The sequence below is a fragment of the Colossoma macropomum genome, unplaced genomic scaffold, assembly GCF_904425465.1.
Source record: "Colossoma macropomum unplaced genomic scaffold, Colossoma_macropomum, whole genome shotgun sequence".
In the NCBI taxonomy this organism is placed as follows: Eukaryota; Metazoa; Chordata; class Actinopteri; order Characiformes; family Serrasalmidae; genus Colossoma; species Colossoma macropomum.
The window spans coordinates 6,944,272-6,961,021 of NW_023494802.1; the positions used below are offsets into that span (position 1 = coordinate 6,944,272).

The 16,750-nt window shown below is 38.1% G+C and overlaps 1 protein-coding gene across 2 annotated transcripts in view; it reads right to left on the reverse strand.

The window, feature by feature from the left end:
* Positions 1 to 16,750, reverse strand: part of stat6 (signal transducer and activator of transcription 6, interleukin-4 induced) — a 56,091-nt gene that overhangs the window by 23,912 nt on the left and 15,429 nt on the right. For both annotated transcript variants that reach the window (XM_036592167.1, XM_036592166.1), the window contains exons 6-9: positions 14,709 to 14,800; positions 5,939 to 6,087; positions 3,771 to 3,905; positions 1,290 to 1,463 (exon numbers count right to left, since the gene is read on the reverse strand). In XM_036592167.1, the coding sequence (XP_036448060.1) occupies positions 1,290 to 1,463; positions 3,771 to 3,905; positions 5,939 to 6,087; positions 14,709 to 14,800 (550 nt within the window). The remainder of the gene's footprint in view (positions 1 to 1,289; positions 1,464 to 3,770; positions 3,906 to 5,938; positions 6,088 to 14,708; positions 14,801 to 16,750) is intronic.

Genomic DNA, 16,750 nt, shown 5'->3' on the forward strand with positions numbered 1-16,750 from the left:
ACTTGTTAGTGTTGAATTTTACACACACACATATACATACATACACGTGTGTATACATATATATATATATATATGTATGTGTGTGTGTGTGTGTGTGTGTGTGTGCACGTGTGTGTGTGTGTATAAACACATACATATACACACATATACACATATTTATGTCTCACAAAAGTAGGCAAGTGTTAGCTTTCAGTAAGTCTTTTGCTGCAGGTCTGTGTTTCATGAAGCTGCTTGCTTACAGCAGTGAAGTGTTAAAAGGTCAAGAGTGCTCCTGTGGAAGGGAAGTAATATGTGCATATAAAGCCTGGAAGGAAGGCGCACATGTAGGCTTGTAAAGCTTTTTGTCTTTTCTGTGGCATCAGATGTAGTAATGAGGTATTACAACACTTGCGGGTGGGTGGTTGTGCAACCCCGTGTAGCACATGTAACATCTTTAGCTTGTATTGTAGCTGCTCATGTTTGTGCTCAAGGTTTAAGCCTTCATGTGTATGGGTGTGTGGTGTATGCCATCCATCTTGTTGTGTTTGTTTTGGTAAAACGGACTTACTGTACTCACACTGTAGTTATCACTATGCATCTGTGTGTAAATGCTTTATTCCTTGTGAGCCTTCTGTGGTCCCACAAGAACAGTAAAACAACAGGAAATTGTCTTTGTAGGACATTTTACATGCAGACATCAGTAAATAGGCTTCTTTTAGGTAAGCCTAAGTGTTACTGTGCTCTACTTTACAGTTAATGCCTTTGAGGTAATGAAAACACGGGTCTGGGTTAGAAATATCCTGACATAAACAGGGCTAACCAACAGGACCACCAACATGATCCTCCCTTTGTAGGGATGCACCAATATGGGTGGGCTGATGCCAATATCCGACATTTTTCTTGCGCATTTTCCATTGTGATACATAGACATGAATAAAATGTAGAAACTGGAACTAGAGCTACATGGATTAGTATTACGGAGAAATGTAACATTCATTTAATAAATAAATGTAATAAATGCTATGAAATGAATAAAACACATTTTAGCAAAGTAGCCCAGAGTGTCTAAATGCTTTGCTCTTCTGGAGTAAAATAAATATGCCATCAAATATCAGCTTGAAATATGGGTAAAATAAACCACTGCCTGCCAATACCAATATGATTCCATCATCAGTGTACTATCCTGGGACCAGCAATAAGAATTCCCACTGTTGGGATCTTGCTTAGAAAAGGATTAAACAAATATAAGATTAAGATCTGACAAGGTATATAAACAAACATGTAAACACGTATGTGTATGTGACACTTACGTGGGTATGACCCCTTGTCCCAGGTTCCTGGCCTGTGACTCAGTGATGATCTGGGCCTTCAGGACGACTGGCTTCCCTGGAGCCATTTTCTCTCCCAGCAGATAGCGCACAGTACTGGAGAACTTGGACTGGGTCTTAATCACCTGCGGGGGCTGCTTCTCTACCACCAGCGAGCTGTAGAGGAACAATAAAATGCTGTTGGTGACATTCTTTGGCTTGCAAAAGAGAAGGAGAGGAGGCAGTAGCCTACAGTATGTATGGAGACTGTATAATGTATAATGAGAACTCTGTAGACCACTGCAGACGTGTGTAGATCAGTAGATCTTCAGGAGTGTAATGCTACCCAGATTTTCAGCATTTGATGTCTCATAACCTCCAATTTAATTTCGCATACATAGCAACTTTAATTTGATAGAGTGCACCCAGGTCTAGTTTTGATCAGTGGTTTCCATCAAAGATAGCAACTGAGAGACCCTCGGAAGAGGCTGAGCAATATATCAGCAATACAGTTCTAAAATTTCAAACCCCTGCTTCAAACGTTCATTTTTAGGTTTTTCAATATTGCATTGGAATTGTTCCTTAAAGGGATGCAGTGAATTTGTCTGATTCAAATGTGTACATCATTTCTACATAAACAATATACTATATCAACACTAACTACGTCTCTCAGTTTACCTACTTTTGGCTGAAATTGTGCTGATGTTATATAATTCATTCAGAGGAGAACATTCAGCAACCTTCTAGGCCTTTAGAAACGGCCCAACGTGCTAAATAAAAAAGTCAGTAATTTCTAGTTCTTTTAAAAACTTATGTATTTAAGCAAGTATTGTGGTAATTCTCTTATTTCTTCTTTATTCAAATATTGACCAATTGCTGAAATGCCCTTTGGAAAATGATCCAATCAGAATTTTTCTTTTCCTGTGTTTCTATACATCTAAGCAAATTCTCCCACTGGGTAGGATTTTAGCTGAAGTGAAGCCCTAACGCATCAAACTAACCACTAACATAATTAAGAACTGACAGTGGAATCAATCGCATTTTGATTTCCAACGGGTGGGGTGGGCTCAATTTTGTACGTAAAAATATCACTCCAGACCTACTGGAAGTTTTAAATATGTCACAGACTGCGAATATGAGCAGCTTCTAATTCAGGTCTCAGTCAGTTGCTATAAACAGAAAACAGCCGAGGTAGTTCTACTCCAACAGTTTTTACTGAAACGCTTAAGAAGTGCTGCTCAAGGTAAAATATACATTAATATGTCTGTTTAAAGCTTTAAACAAATGATGGAGTGTCCTTCAAGCGTCAAATGTCCATTTTTAATCCAATTTAGTCTAGTCTTCAATTTAATCTTACCCAAAAAAGTTGTGTAAGTTTAGACTGAGCCTTCGGGATATGATGGTAGTATGAGGGAAGACTGATGGTGTGGGTGGGGGGAAACTCTGAGAACTTGGGCTGGAGTTCTGGGCGGCTTCTACTTGGAGCTAGAAGGCTGGACCTCCTCTTTTTCACTGTGAAAGGACTGCTATGACTGAGGAACAGGGGGGAGATGGGGTGGCGGCGGGGATTGTGATGATGTCGCCATGGAAATTTATGGGGTGTTAGTTTGGAAGGAGGAGGGGTTTCAGGCATGGTCCTCCTCCCAAATTTCAGTTTTCCATTGCTCGATTTAACGTGAATCGCCATTAGCTTAGCGCTAACCTACTACTAAAATCTCACACGGATGCTAGCAGAAATTAGCATTATGGTAGAGGTGTTTTCCCCCGTTTTTTAACTTTTACAGCCTGTAAAGGCCTGAAGTCCTACCTCTAATAGTCACAGTTTACCACTGATTTTATTCACGTGCAAATGATGTACACATTTGAATCTAGTAATTTCAATGCACTACTTCCCTCACGCGCTCACACCTCCCCAACACACTTTCAACACTTCCTCCTTGCACAAAAGTTAACTTATAACTGTCAATATTTTACACTATTAGCAAAGAACTGTTCTCAGCTGATACACAGCCAACACATACTGAAGAAGGTCAAACTGATAAAAATAGAAAAAGTGGACAAAAAACCAACTCAAATGAGCCATTGGCTTCCATTACATATATAGTAGATATATTATCAATGTCCAAAAAACAAATATGTCAAAAATGGTAACTTTGCAGGAAGAGGCAAAAAAAAACATTCTTTACTTTTAATGAAAGTCAATGTAAGTACCTTTGGATGGCAAAACATCTCTTCCCTTAAAGGCACAAATACCCACCCCACAGCGAAGTGGAAGCCAGTGACGTGGCAGGAATTTTGAGGTGGAATCTGGGTTGGCCGATTTTAGTGGCCACCTCTCTAAAACTGCGCATGGTTATGCCACAATGGGGATATATATCAATATAACCGCTCCATGGTATTTCGGAATACAGTAAAACTGCAATATGGTATTTTACCCTTCTATGTTATCATATGGAAAGATAGAGTTAAACAGGCTCGCCGCACCTCTGAATGAGTGTCTGCAGAAGACGGTTGAGGTTCTCCTCCAGCTGGTGGAAATGTTCAGCACTTCCATGGTCTCTCTTGACCAGCATCACCTCTTGTCTCAAATTACTATTCACCCCCAGCAACTGCTCACACCTGCAGAGAGAAAGAAAGAGAGAGTGGAGAGAATGGTGGGTGGCGCATGTACACTGTTAATCTTATCTTAGAAAATGATCATTGTTCCATAGCTCTTTCATCCTCCATCTACAGAGCACATCATTCAGCAACTACAAATATTTACGGTCAGAAAATACACAAAAACTATTTATAGCTGGCCTTTCATCTGCTTTATCGATCTGAATTGTACTGAGGAGAAACACTTATGATGTGGTTTTATGTACCAAAATCAGCCACACGTCATTTCTATACGACCATTTTCCTAGAAATTAAACACGCTGTTTTAGTTACTTTGATTTAATATAGGTATATATAAATGATCTCTGTTCTGATTGGCCACCCTGTATTGCAACCCATTTCAAAAAGCAGCCTGGGCTGAAAACACTCTTTATAACATGAATGTGAAAGGGTGGAGCTGAACTGTACGTCTGAATGTGTAAATGAATTAATTCAAAATGTGCATTTTTTGCAGCTTAGTTTCCATATATGGACTGTACGGACAGAAGGGTGACTTTTAAAATTGTAAATATGTTTACGTACTACCTCAAACAGCTTTGTTTCTTAAAACAAAGAAAAATGTATTCTCCCATGATATACAGTGGCAAACTGTGAGTATGAGAGTCAGGCCTTTGAGCCAAAAATGTCAAAACCCGGTCAAAAAACAAGGAAAAATGCCAATAATGTTAGCGTCACCTATGGGATTCGAACTGTACGTTAGCACTAGGCTATCAGCAATTCAGCTTGTAAAAGACATTCCATGTTTTATTTGAATCTTGTAGTGGACATATTAACATATATTCACTTTGTAGCAGATATACAGAGACTCTTTCAGTAAAGAGCTCTGACATTAGAGCTGCTACCACTGTTTCCTATTTCTAACAACTGACCGAAACCTGGTTAGTCACAGTCAGTCTAGGTTTTTCTCCGTAAGCTGGTCCCATCCATCGTAAGCTAAAATGTGACTGGATGTGTATCTAAGTTTTATTCCGCTGTCACTTCCTAATTGTAGTGTATTATTAATTCCACTGTCACTTTCTAATGATGTTGCTTGTTAATCTGAACCATTAAGCTTTCAGCTCCTGAAGTCCTAATCAATGGAAGAGCTCACCTGGTTGTCTATATCTAAATATCAAGGAGAAAACAAATCCTGATTAGATGCTTTATTGTTGGGTGTTAAAGCATTTAATCCCTTTGTTTCCAACCAAACACCGGACAATGAAATACAAGATACAAGATACAATACATGATGACTATATTAAATAAAAATGAATTAAAATATTACAGATATGTATTTGTTTATTTTACAGAAATCATCAGGCTTTCTCTGAAGGAGTCCCTGAGGGTTCTCGCCCTTCCTTGATTAAAATGTGATTAAAACAGAAGACAGATCGAACATTAGAAAACTACAAACTCACAATCATATAATGTTATTGTTTTTTCTGTATCAAAGGTCGAAAAATTGCTGATATTTTTTTCTCATCTAATAGCAACACGACCAGACACACAAGTCAACATAAAGCTCATGGCGCTGATTATCTGTGTGAATAATCTGTGATGGTTTTTTCTATTTTAATTCATCCTGTTTCCTCATTCACGGCGCACAGGAAGAAAAGTCATTCGCAGTTTGTGGATCTACACTGACAAACAATGGAAATATATGCTGGTGACATTCATTGCAATTGCATTTCAGGTTGGGGTAACAAAGTCTGCAGGTGCGGACTCTGCCCTAGTTGACTGAGCGGACTGAGTGTATAAAAAAGGCATCATGGCACGTGCCATATCAATTATGTCCAAAGTCCAATTGTGTACTATAAAAGAAGCAGATGTTACACAGTTACAGAGAAACACTCATATGTTTTAAATTATCTTATCACATCAAGGCTGCAACATCATTTGTGTGACTAAGGAGTTTCGAAGTAACTTTACTTCCTCACAGTACTTTGACTGAAGTAAGCATAGACGTGTGCCTCACAAGTAATCTAGCAAAATGGAAATCGTGTACAGAAGCTCACCATGTCTGCAGAGGGACTAGGTTGTCGTCGAAGGCGAGACCAATGGTGGAGCGGAGCTGCTCCCACCGCCAAGACTTAATACGCTGGATGAGACGAGTCTGGCACTGTTCCAGATTACACACAGCCTCCTGCAGCAGCTGCACACGTTTCTGCACAAAAACAAACAACATACATGGATCACAGCTGCAATAGCAGAACTGACTACCACTTTAAAGGGCCTGAACTAAAAAGCTTTTGCTGGACTGAAAAAGTTGCGGATGTGGCTGAGTCTAAGATTAAAGGACCCATTTTCTACATTTTATTTTGTCTTTTGTTTTTTTTTCCCTTCAAAGTCCACTAATGACATTTGTGTGGTTTTAAAAGCCAAAACCAGACATGAATTAATATTTACACAATTTACATTTACATGACAGGCAATCCTCCACTGAGACTGAAATTTGGACAGAATATCCTTCCACGTATTTTTCTGTGTTATATTGTACATCTTGGCTCCATTTTATTTATAGAAGTCTTAAAAATCTGTGTTTACTAAATAATTGTAAAATTTAGATAGTAGTTTCTTGGACTCAGACGTTCCTAAAAACATGTTTTCTCATTAACGCGAGGCAATAAGAAGATCAGACCCTCTATTATATGTATGTATATAATGCCTGACCTGCAGGGTACGCTGTATTGAGTAAAAAGTTGTTAAAAGAAAATTTCTATCTTCAAACAGATCATTGATCCTATCGATGCCTACAAGTTGCCAGTTTGTAAAATCTGAGCAAGTCTTCTTTGAATGGATGTCAGGGTTGCCAACTAAAGAAAACAAAATATGACATTTTTTCTGTCATTTTGCTCAATGTTTATAGTACTGACAATCTTAATGGATTCTTTTTAAAAGATTAAAAAGTTATACAGGTTTATGAAAGTCTGTCTCCATCTCCACCCAACTGCGATCTGATGGTTTATGAATCCAGTGATAATTCTAGCCTGTGCTGACCATGCACAGTATCTAATGTTAGTGAAAGCACACCCAACCCAGACCCTGAGAAGATGTTTTGAGTTTAATTCTAGGCTTTCTGCCAGGCCATTTAAACAATGGCGTTGATTTATTTAGATCTTTTAATCATTTTTTGATAATGGATGTGACTAACATGGAAAGCAGATAGAGGAATCTAGCTAGTAATGTCATTTGGAGGTTAATAAGGTCTAGGATATAAGTAGAGCTGCCCATCGAGTCATGTTTTCTTTTAGTCATGGAGCTCAAACTGATACAGCAGATACTGACGCCACTAGAAAAACAGCCACACTGGTGTTTAGAGCTGCTCAGGAGAGAAGGGTCTGTATTGACAGACCTGTAGCGGTTGACCAATAAGAACAGAGTGGGTGAGCTCATTAGGAGGAGGGCTTAAAAAGAGGAGCTCTTACAAAGCATTTCAGACAGATGAAAAATAGAGATGTAGAGTATGAGAAAAGTACTGTGTTTTTGGAACATTTAAATCTATTCTGGTAGACCACAGGAGTAAAATTATAAATCACTGAAAATGAGCATTATAGGTCCCCTTTAATACTTCAAGTGTATTTTCAATGTATGACTTTTTTAATCGCAGAAATAAAGTTTTAGTTTATTTTTTGCCAGTTTTGCAAGAAACTGGTTGGGCTTATTGTCTTTTTTCATAGAGACGTTCTCTCAGCATTATAAGTCAACAGACTATTAAGCTGTAGGTTGGCATCCTTGAAATCATCTACTATTCATTCAGATTTTGATGCACAGAAGTCTTTTTCCAGGTTTGCAGTTTTTCTCTCAGGTAAAAGCTGTTTTCCTTTCTCCTTTTACTTATAAAGGAGAATATCAGAACTCTCATATACACTTTATAAGCTTACCATCTTTTTCTAGCATCAGTATCTTTTTTGTCATTGCATTCTAAATATAAAGCTGTTTGTTCAAAAATAAACTGCAAATTTTTTATCCAGCAGCTGAAATGGATGAAGTTGCTATACAAAAGTATGTTCTGTTGGTCATACAGAAGAAATGGACACTGTCACAGGAGCATTTAGTAACTGTCCCAATATCTACATCTACAACTGTAAAAGTAAGTGAAGTAAATAAAACCTCCATACATCAATAATGTCAAGTTCCTACACATATGAGTTGCTGCACTGGAGATTTTAGATGGTGGTGCTGTAACTGGGGCTGTTTATCTACTGCTGGGTAGAAGGAAAAACTCAAATCACCAAGAATAATATTCTTCTATTCCATCATGTTAATTTGACTAAACATATCAGCAAAGAAATGTTCATCCTGTTCATTGGGGCGTATATACAGACTTTCAGAGGTTTTTTACCGTGTAGCATTCCTAGCACCACTCTGCCTTACTTTTCCACATATTTAGAGTTGCTTACAAGTGGAAGCTTCTTGTTTATCAGTGTGAAAACACTTAATGTTTGGGAGAAGTATGTTGAAAAATGAACTTGACCTACTAGGTCTTTTTTACACCTCTCATGTTCCAAGTCTTTAAGATCAGCTTCTTGTAAACGTGCTATGTGGGCTTTATCTCCTTTAAAATGTTTTTCTTTTAAGTGCAATATTTATCCTGTTAACATGCCAAGTGTGAATATATCCATAATGTTAGCATTATAGAATACAAGGCCTGACATCATAATATAATATACATTATATACAATAATATAACCCATACTTGAGAAAAAAAAGTTTGTTTTACAAATGTAGCACTTGAGAACACATTACCAAACACTAAAGACTAAAACAACAAAGTAATTGTCCCTTTTCTCAACAGCAGAAAAAACCTGCTTGTCCCCTTTTAAACCCTTAGAGAAATAAACCAAAATCTAAATCACAGAAGGAGGTTAAGACCAGTGAAGTAAGGCCGAGCCTCACAGATAAATTTGCGGGGGATTAATCAGTAGAGAGAATATACATATTCCATCTAGTCCTCTCACCAATACTATTCACCAAGTAAAACTTACAAGTATGACATTTTCTTTTAACCATCAGCCCTCATATTACAGTGCCCTTATATAAAATGAAGTGAGTTAGTGAGGACAGGAAAAGGAAAAGAAAACCACCATCATCAGCCTCTTTACAATCATACACAGAGTACTATGTAGCTTTAATGACTTTCAGGCCTAAATCATGAGTTATTACACCTTGCCCATGTCACTTCTCTGCTAGAGCATTTGACAAAGTCCTCTGCTTCTTTTGTTGCAGACAGAACGGTGGGAGCTCCGCAGGCATTAAAGATTTTAATGACTGCAGGATATTGAATTGTGTACCTCATCTCAGCATCATGCAGTGAAAATTCATGAAAAAATGATGTCTTTTCACTCACCCACACTAACTGTCCCTTTGGCTCTCGCTCTTTCCAACATTCTCACTCATCATTTTTCCAAAGGCACACTGCTCTGGGTTCAGTACTCAGCTCTGGCCTCCAGGCTCCAAGATGACACCACTGCAGTTTGATATTTGCACTTTTACCATTATGTCCACGATTTTAGGGATGTATTTTCACAGAATCCAACTGGCTGATCTCTAAGTTTTCCTTTAGACCAGGAATTCGTAGATATTGCTGCCGGCTCTTGTTTTCAAGGTCTTCGATATGACTTGTCTCGAGCTCTCAAATCTTGCCCTCAGCGGCTGGACTGCCATCTTGTAGGTCTAAAAGTCGCCGTTCCAGCCCATCCACTCTTTTCATTAGTGTTATTTCTGCATTAAGACAGACTGGCTCGCATACTGCTGCAAGTTTAACATACGGAACTTCTGTATTATTTGCAGTGACCTTGTAAAAATAAAAGTAGCATCTGGCATAGCGCAGTTATCCTACACAGCAGAGTTGCTATCTTGGTCTTCTTCTCCTTTGTCTCCATGTTTTTCTTGGCATTTCAGGCTGAGAGCGTTTTCGGGCCAAAGGAGTCGTTGAGCAACATTGTTCACTGATGCTGTACCAAAATTTCACAGGTGACTCACTGGCTTTATAAAAGCATTACAACTTCTTTTGGCGAGAAGCAGACAGGAACACACCCGTCTCCCTCTAGTGCATGTCCCCTTTTGTTTCATTAAGTTTTGGATGGATACAAAAGGGTTAAGTTCCAGTAGAAAATGAGGAACTGTTTTTGTCTGTGGTAAATAGGAAGATGTAGTTAAACAAACTCTCCTATTGGTTAAGACTTCAAGCGATGAAGAGAAGTCCTGATGTGTTGACAGACAGAAGAATCTGAGTTACAATGAGTGGAATCAATTTCATGATAAAAAAGGTCACTCTAGGCCTTCTGGAAGTCTGTGATATGCTACTGACTGTGAATCCAAACAGCAGCCTAATCAATGGGCTGCTAAAAACAGAAAACAGTGGCTGCAGCACTATTACAGAGCTCTCTAATGAAAGAGTCACTGTGAAACTGCTAGATGGTAAAATTCATGAAAATATGTCTGTCACAAGCTTCAAGTAAAACATGTAATGTCTTTTAGAAGCTTCAAATGTCTGTGTTCAATCTAGAACAGCCAACAAATGGTCATGCAAATCGCCATTAGCTCAGTACTAACATACTAGAATCCCATAGAGGCACTAGCAGAAGTTAGAATTACCACAGAGGTGGGTCTTTTCCTCATGTTTTTACCGAGTTTTGACATTTTTGGCCCGAGTTGAAGGCCGAGCTGTAATAGTCACATTAGCTGTATTTTCTGCTTCTCACAATCCAAGTAATCCCAAACACATTCAGTGATGTTGGGGTCTGGACTCTGGAGTGGTCAGTCCATTATTCTGAGAACACCAGCAGCTTCTTTGTTTGATTTGCAATTCTTCTTTTTGGTCTATCTTTTTTCAGTAAGAACTTCTTGACAGCTGCACATCCTTTCAGACCCATAGCGTTATGTTGTCTTCTAACAGTGGAAGGATGGACAGAAACACTCACCTATTTGAAGCAAGCACTTTAGATGTGGAGTAAGAGTGGAGCTTGACTGAGTGGAGCTGACCTTCGCGCAAGACTGCACATCTCTAAACCTGACCTAGAAAAGTTTATCATTCCTTTTTTAGCCTAAAGTTGTTTAGCTTGAAGTGACTGTAACTTAATTCTGTTTATTTGTTGAAACAAATTATTAACAATTCATTTTGTCTCTACTAATAGAACAACACCTCTGAAACTTTACCAAATATAAATGAAACAAAAAAGTTGCAGAAAATATGTTTCGGTAGTGACAATTCTTACAATGCTATACACTGATTTTCAGACTTTGGGACACATTTACTTCAAAACAATGGTCTCTAACAGCTCACCATGTGGTCATGAGGGACAGGGATGCAGTCTCACTTTCTGCTCTAAAATACAGGGGCGTGGCTAAAATAAGGCTCTTCCTTTTGACTAAAGCTCTTTGTGTTTTGGTAGAAAATGTGGGACAGGGTTTTTATAAAGTTTTTTATATAAAACATTAAACTCATGATAAATCAAAATCTTTAAACTTTAACTTCATTTTGAAAAAAATATTGAAAAATACTTCTTATTTTATAAAAATAAATGTTATTTTAACAAGTGTAAATTTAGAAGACATCTGAATAATTTGGACAGAACTTGTCATTAGCTTGTTCAACTAGTTATTACTAGCTATTTAGGAGACATTCTGTTGAATGATTGCCAAAGTAACAAATTGTGTTTTTAAAAGCTAGACTTCACATTGTCGTAGCTGGTTGTCGTCATAAAAGTTTTTATCAAAAAATTTAGTTAACTTTGTCTTCAAATTTCATGTTTGGATTCTGACAGCAGAAATATTTCAAACTCAAGAAGAGCTGCATCTTATTTCATCTACGGTTGTTATTGTTATTAGGGATGCACTGATATGGGAACTGTGAGTTGATGCTGATTTCTGATATTTTTATGTGCACATCTGCTGAGGCTGATGCATAAACGTTTATGATAATAATAAACACTTATAAAATGTAGAAATTAGGAATAACCTACCCGGGTTGGCATTACAGAGAAATGTAAAATTTTTTGTGTATGATTATTAATGCAGTAAAATTAATAAAGTGAAGAGATTTTAGAGTAGTAGCTCAACGTCACATAAAATCAGCATCAAATATAAAATAGTTTGTCAGTCCAAATTTTAGTCAAATCTAAACATCTGTCCTATGGTGATTTTTTTAAGCAATCAAACACCTTCTGATAACAATATAATTCCAATATCATCATACACCTCTATTCATAAGAGAATTGTGCATCTCTAAAATGGTAACTTTACAGAAGAAGGAAAGACATTCTTAACTTCAATGTGATTTTAATAGAATAAGACTTTGTTTCTAGTATTCTGGACCGTTTCTGTTGGTCCATTCATCGTAAAATATTCACACGATGAAAACAGCAGTTGGTGTTGCTGGTGGAGATACAAGGCTTTGATACAGCAGCGGCAATATAGTTTAGAAAGTTTTCAGGGCCCACAGACACTGCATTTACACTCATAAATTAGTGGAAGGTTCTGGCACACGCATAAAGTATGAGCTCCTTACTAGTCTCAACAAGGACAACCACTCCATCCACATACCAGAAGTACAGCTGCTCTTCATTAGCAGAGCCATGCTCCAGTGGTATTTACCATCTTAACCTTTCAGTGCATACCTCAGGTGTCACCTCATTTCACCCTCTACCTCACCTACTTTTAATGTGGCAAACAAAATGTAAATATATTACAAATAAATACAAAATACAAATAGAAATTTTATTATTTTATTTTGTTATTGCCAAATGTATTGCAAAACATTAGCAAAACACCAACTATTCATATGAATAATCATATGCAAAAGTGTGAACACTCCTGGTTGTTGTATTTCTAAGTGCAAATAAGTCAACACCGCAACTGTCTAAGGCCTTATCCACACGTGCATGGATATTTTTTTAAAACCTGACTTTTAGGCTTTGGTCCACAGGCAAACTGCATTTTAGGCCGTTTTTTTACACTTGTCTCGAATACTTGAGTCCACACCAAGTACCGATTCTAGACTCACTTTTGGGGAGGGGCTCATCATCGCTGGTTTGCTTTCACACTCCAGAATTCCATCCGAATCATGAATCAATTGTGCAGTTCCATACATCACTTTTCTGTGTGCAGCTTTGCAGAATGGTCAGCACTTGCCTCACCCGTTTGTTGCTTTTTATCATTTTCCTTAGATACAAACACTCAAGAGGCAAAGAACAACCTTTTGTCCACAACAATCCCTTCCAGCCATCGCGAGACTTGAAAAGGAAAGCAGCACGATAAATTGAAGAAGTTACGTTACAAAATTAACCAATCACACAACGCCACACGCAGCACTGGGAGCGGACAGCTTTCACACATGCAGCGAACCACACCAGAGTTTACTGGAAGCAAACTCTAGAACTCTGATTTCAGGAGGACCAAAGATCTGTGTTTGGACCACTCCTGGTCTCAAAAACAGTTTTCACATTTCACAAAACATACCAAACTCACAATGTACTGAACCAAACGTACTGAACTCACAACGGACCAAACTTGTCCTGGGTCCGGAAAAAAGCTCCAGCATGAAAACACCCTTAGTTCACTGAAAACTGACCTTTTGCAAATCTTCTTCCAGGGTGAAGATGTTCAGAAACTCCCTTTTCAGTGCTGTCACGTTTACAGGTAAAATCGATTTTTGACTTGTTACGTCAAGAGTATGTTTACGTCAACTCCTTTGTTTGATGTCAGAGTGTGTCTCTTCATCTCCTCTGTTTACATGTCGCAATATTTGGTGGACGTTGCCAAAATAGTGCTGGTTTTAACATTGCTAACAGGCCAACTTGTTTTGCGTTTACACATAATGCAGTTATTCTTACACTATATTGAAGAACATTGGTACCAGAATGCGCTACAGAGATCACTGCTATATCCAGCACTCCCAAGACACAGACCCTGCCGCAAACGTCACAGGTTTTGGACAAGACCTGCATGGACCCCTAGCTGGTGGGACAACTTTGAAAACAAAGTGGTTTGTTGCAGGAAAATGGTGAGAGGATTTTATGCGTCAACGGCATCGCTGTTGTCGCTAAATGAGCTGCTTCGCCCACACACAACTGTAATGAGATCACCTGTCAGTGCTGTCAAAGAAGTGGCCTGCACACTCTGCTATTGAGGGGAGATCACGTAAGATGGAAAACGCCTTTGAAATGTCAAGACAAGAGGCAAGTAATAATAAGGCAAGTATGTGAAGCGATTACAGTCCACCTGGGCTACCCTGCTTGTGTGGATGGGATTTTTTTTTTTTTTATGAAGAAGGAAAGCCTCCGTTTTAAAAAATACCCAATCTTCACCAAAGCATTGAGCTGTCCAATGATGGTGCAATGGCAGCTCCTCAAACAAAGCTATGGCTGGCTTGACATGACCCAGAGGAAGCATGCGCTAGCCTGAACCCTCCTAGTGGTAAGAGTATTGTGTGAGTGGGTGAGACCCTGCCTTAACAGGTGGAACTGGACATAATTAAACTGGGGTGAAAAGTGGGGAAAATGGCAATCAATCAATAGGTTAGTTAGTTTGTTAGTTAGTTAGTTAGTTAACACATCCTCTACAAACAACAACTTTCGCATATTGAAAAAACCTGCAAATAAACAGTAACTGTGCATTAAAATGTGCAGAAGTGTGTTCTCTGCAGAGGATGTTTGAACTTATTTTCACTTATAAAATCAACAAAACATGTAATTTGACCAGAAGCGCCTGAACTTCTGCATACAGCTGTACCTGAGGTTGCCTTTAAGGGTTAAAACAGAGCGAGCTTGTGTTTGAAATGCTTACCTTCGCACAGACTTGATAATTGTAATCCAGCTGTGTTATGCGGTTCTGTTTTGTCACTTGATCCGGATGTTTGGCATCTAGCTCGTTCTGCCCTGTGAAGGAATAAAATGAAAAACATGTTGCATAATGTGACATCAGAGTCACGTGTGTGTGAGAGAAACAGAAACCTCCTGTGCCGTCTGATTTGAGGCATTATTTTTTACAGCTGCCAATTTTTCATTTTGTGTGTTTTATTTATTTTCAGCTTTAGCCACTTTTCAGTGTAACAGCTCAACCATGGTGGCAAATGTTTTCATACAAACATATAAGGTCAACAGCACCTTGCTGAAGAACAACGCTAACCGTCTGCCAAGACACGTCACACAGAAACCAAACATTACAAACAGCGTTATTACTCAAACGTCACACAGAACGGACCTCAACTCTGAGTTTACACATTTCACATTACATGTATATCATGCACAGTTTATCAGTGAACTGAGTTTACACAAGCATTTTGAAAAGCTTCACCTAAAGAGCTGTACATACTCAAACAAAGTCAAACACAATCTTAGAAAGCACCGTTTCTCTCACTACACTAATGGCTGCTGATGGCTATTTGTAAGCTACCGCTAAGCAAGGCTGTCACTAATGATTTTATTAGTAATCGTGTAATGAGCTAGTTTAAAAAAGACAAACAACAAAATGGACTCAAAGGGGAAATCCACCTATTTTTCAAAATGTCTGCATAATTCAATTATTAAGATGTAAACAAAGTCAATCGGGATAGTTTGGTATGAAATCCTTTCTAGAGAAACTTCTCATGTCAGAATTGTTCACAATGGTTGTGATAGGAACCAGATATCTTTATTTGTGCCTCCTTTTAATGCTTAATGCCTCTGAAAGCTCCCTCACAAAAATGTTCTTGCCTAAAATTAAAAAAAAAAATTCATGATAGAGAGATATTTAGATATAAGTAGTGGCACCACTACACTATTTTTTTCAGTTTCATCACTATTCTACTATTATTAACATTATATGTAAAAGCTCAGCACATGCATGCAGGTTTCACTCATTGTTTTGGTAGTAAATAAAATAGTTATATTTGTGTCGTAGAAATTGTGAATCCTGGTTTCTCACCACCAATGTGAAGAAGTGTCAGTGGGTAAGTTTCTCTTTACTGAACATTTCATGTCTAAACACTATGAATGACTCTGTTTACATTTTGATTTTTGGAATATGCAGAACATTAGGAAAAAAAATCAGTGGAACTGAAAAAAAATGCAACCAACTTCTCAGAGTAGAGGTGTGGCAAAATATTCCTGCAGAATTCTTTGAAGAACTGAAAGCAACTTTCTCAAAAAGAACATAAGCTGTAATAAAGGCCAAGCGTGGACACAATGAATACCGAACGTGTGATCTAACAGATCTAATCTAAGCCGATTGATATCAGATTTAGTTGTTGAGGTTTCTGTGTGATTTCCTGTTTGCTTTTTCCTGACATTGAAAATATGTGTACTTAATGGTATTTTGAATAGAAATTAAATAAGACAAGGGTGGTCTCTGACCTTATCACAGTACTGTATCTGCTGCCACTGACAGCGATAATATACACTGGTCAACTAACTGAACTGTGGGTGAAACACTGCCCAATTTAAACTCAAATGTCTTATTATAGTGTTCTCTTCCGCATATTTTCCACAAACACATAGTCTTTGTTCAGGCACGCAGTAACATGACTTGGCTCATATATCCCACACCTTGAATAGACAGTCTACATCTTACTAGCTCCTTTCTTTGCAGAAGCAGTTCCCCCTGTAGATAATAATGCCAACGCTATTCCTGAGAACAGCTCACTCATCCAGTTAATCCACATGATAGGCAGTTTGAATGTATACTTAAATGTAAATTTAAAACCAGACATGCACAGCGCCATGAAACTGTAATCCCTCATACAAAATCCTACAGTCACAACTAGAACAATGCACTGCTTGCTCCAAAACAACATTTAGTCTTGTACGCAAAACTGTATGCCATGGAAAAAAGTAATACAATGAATTTTC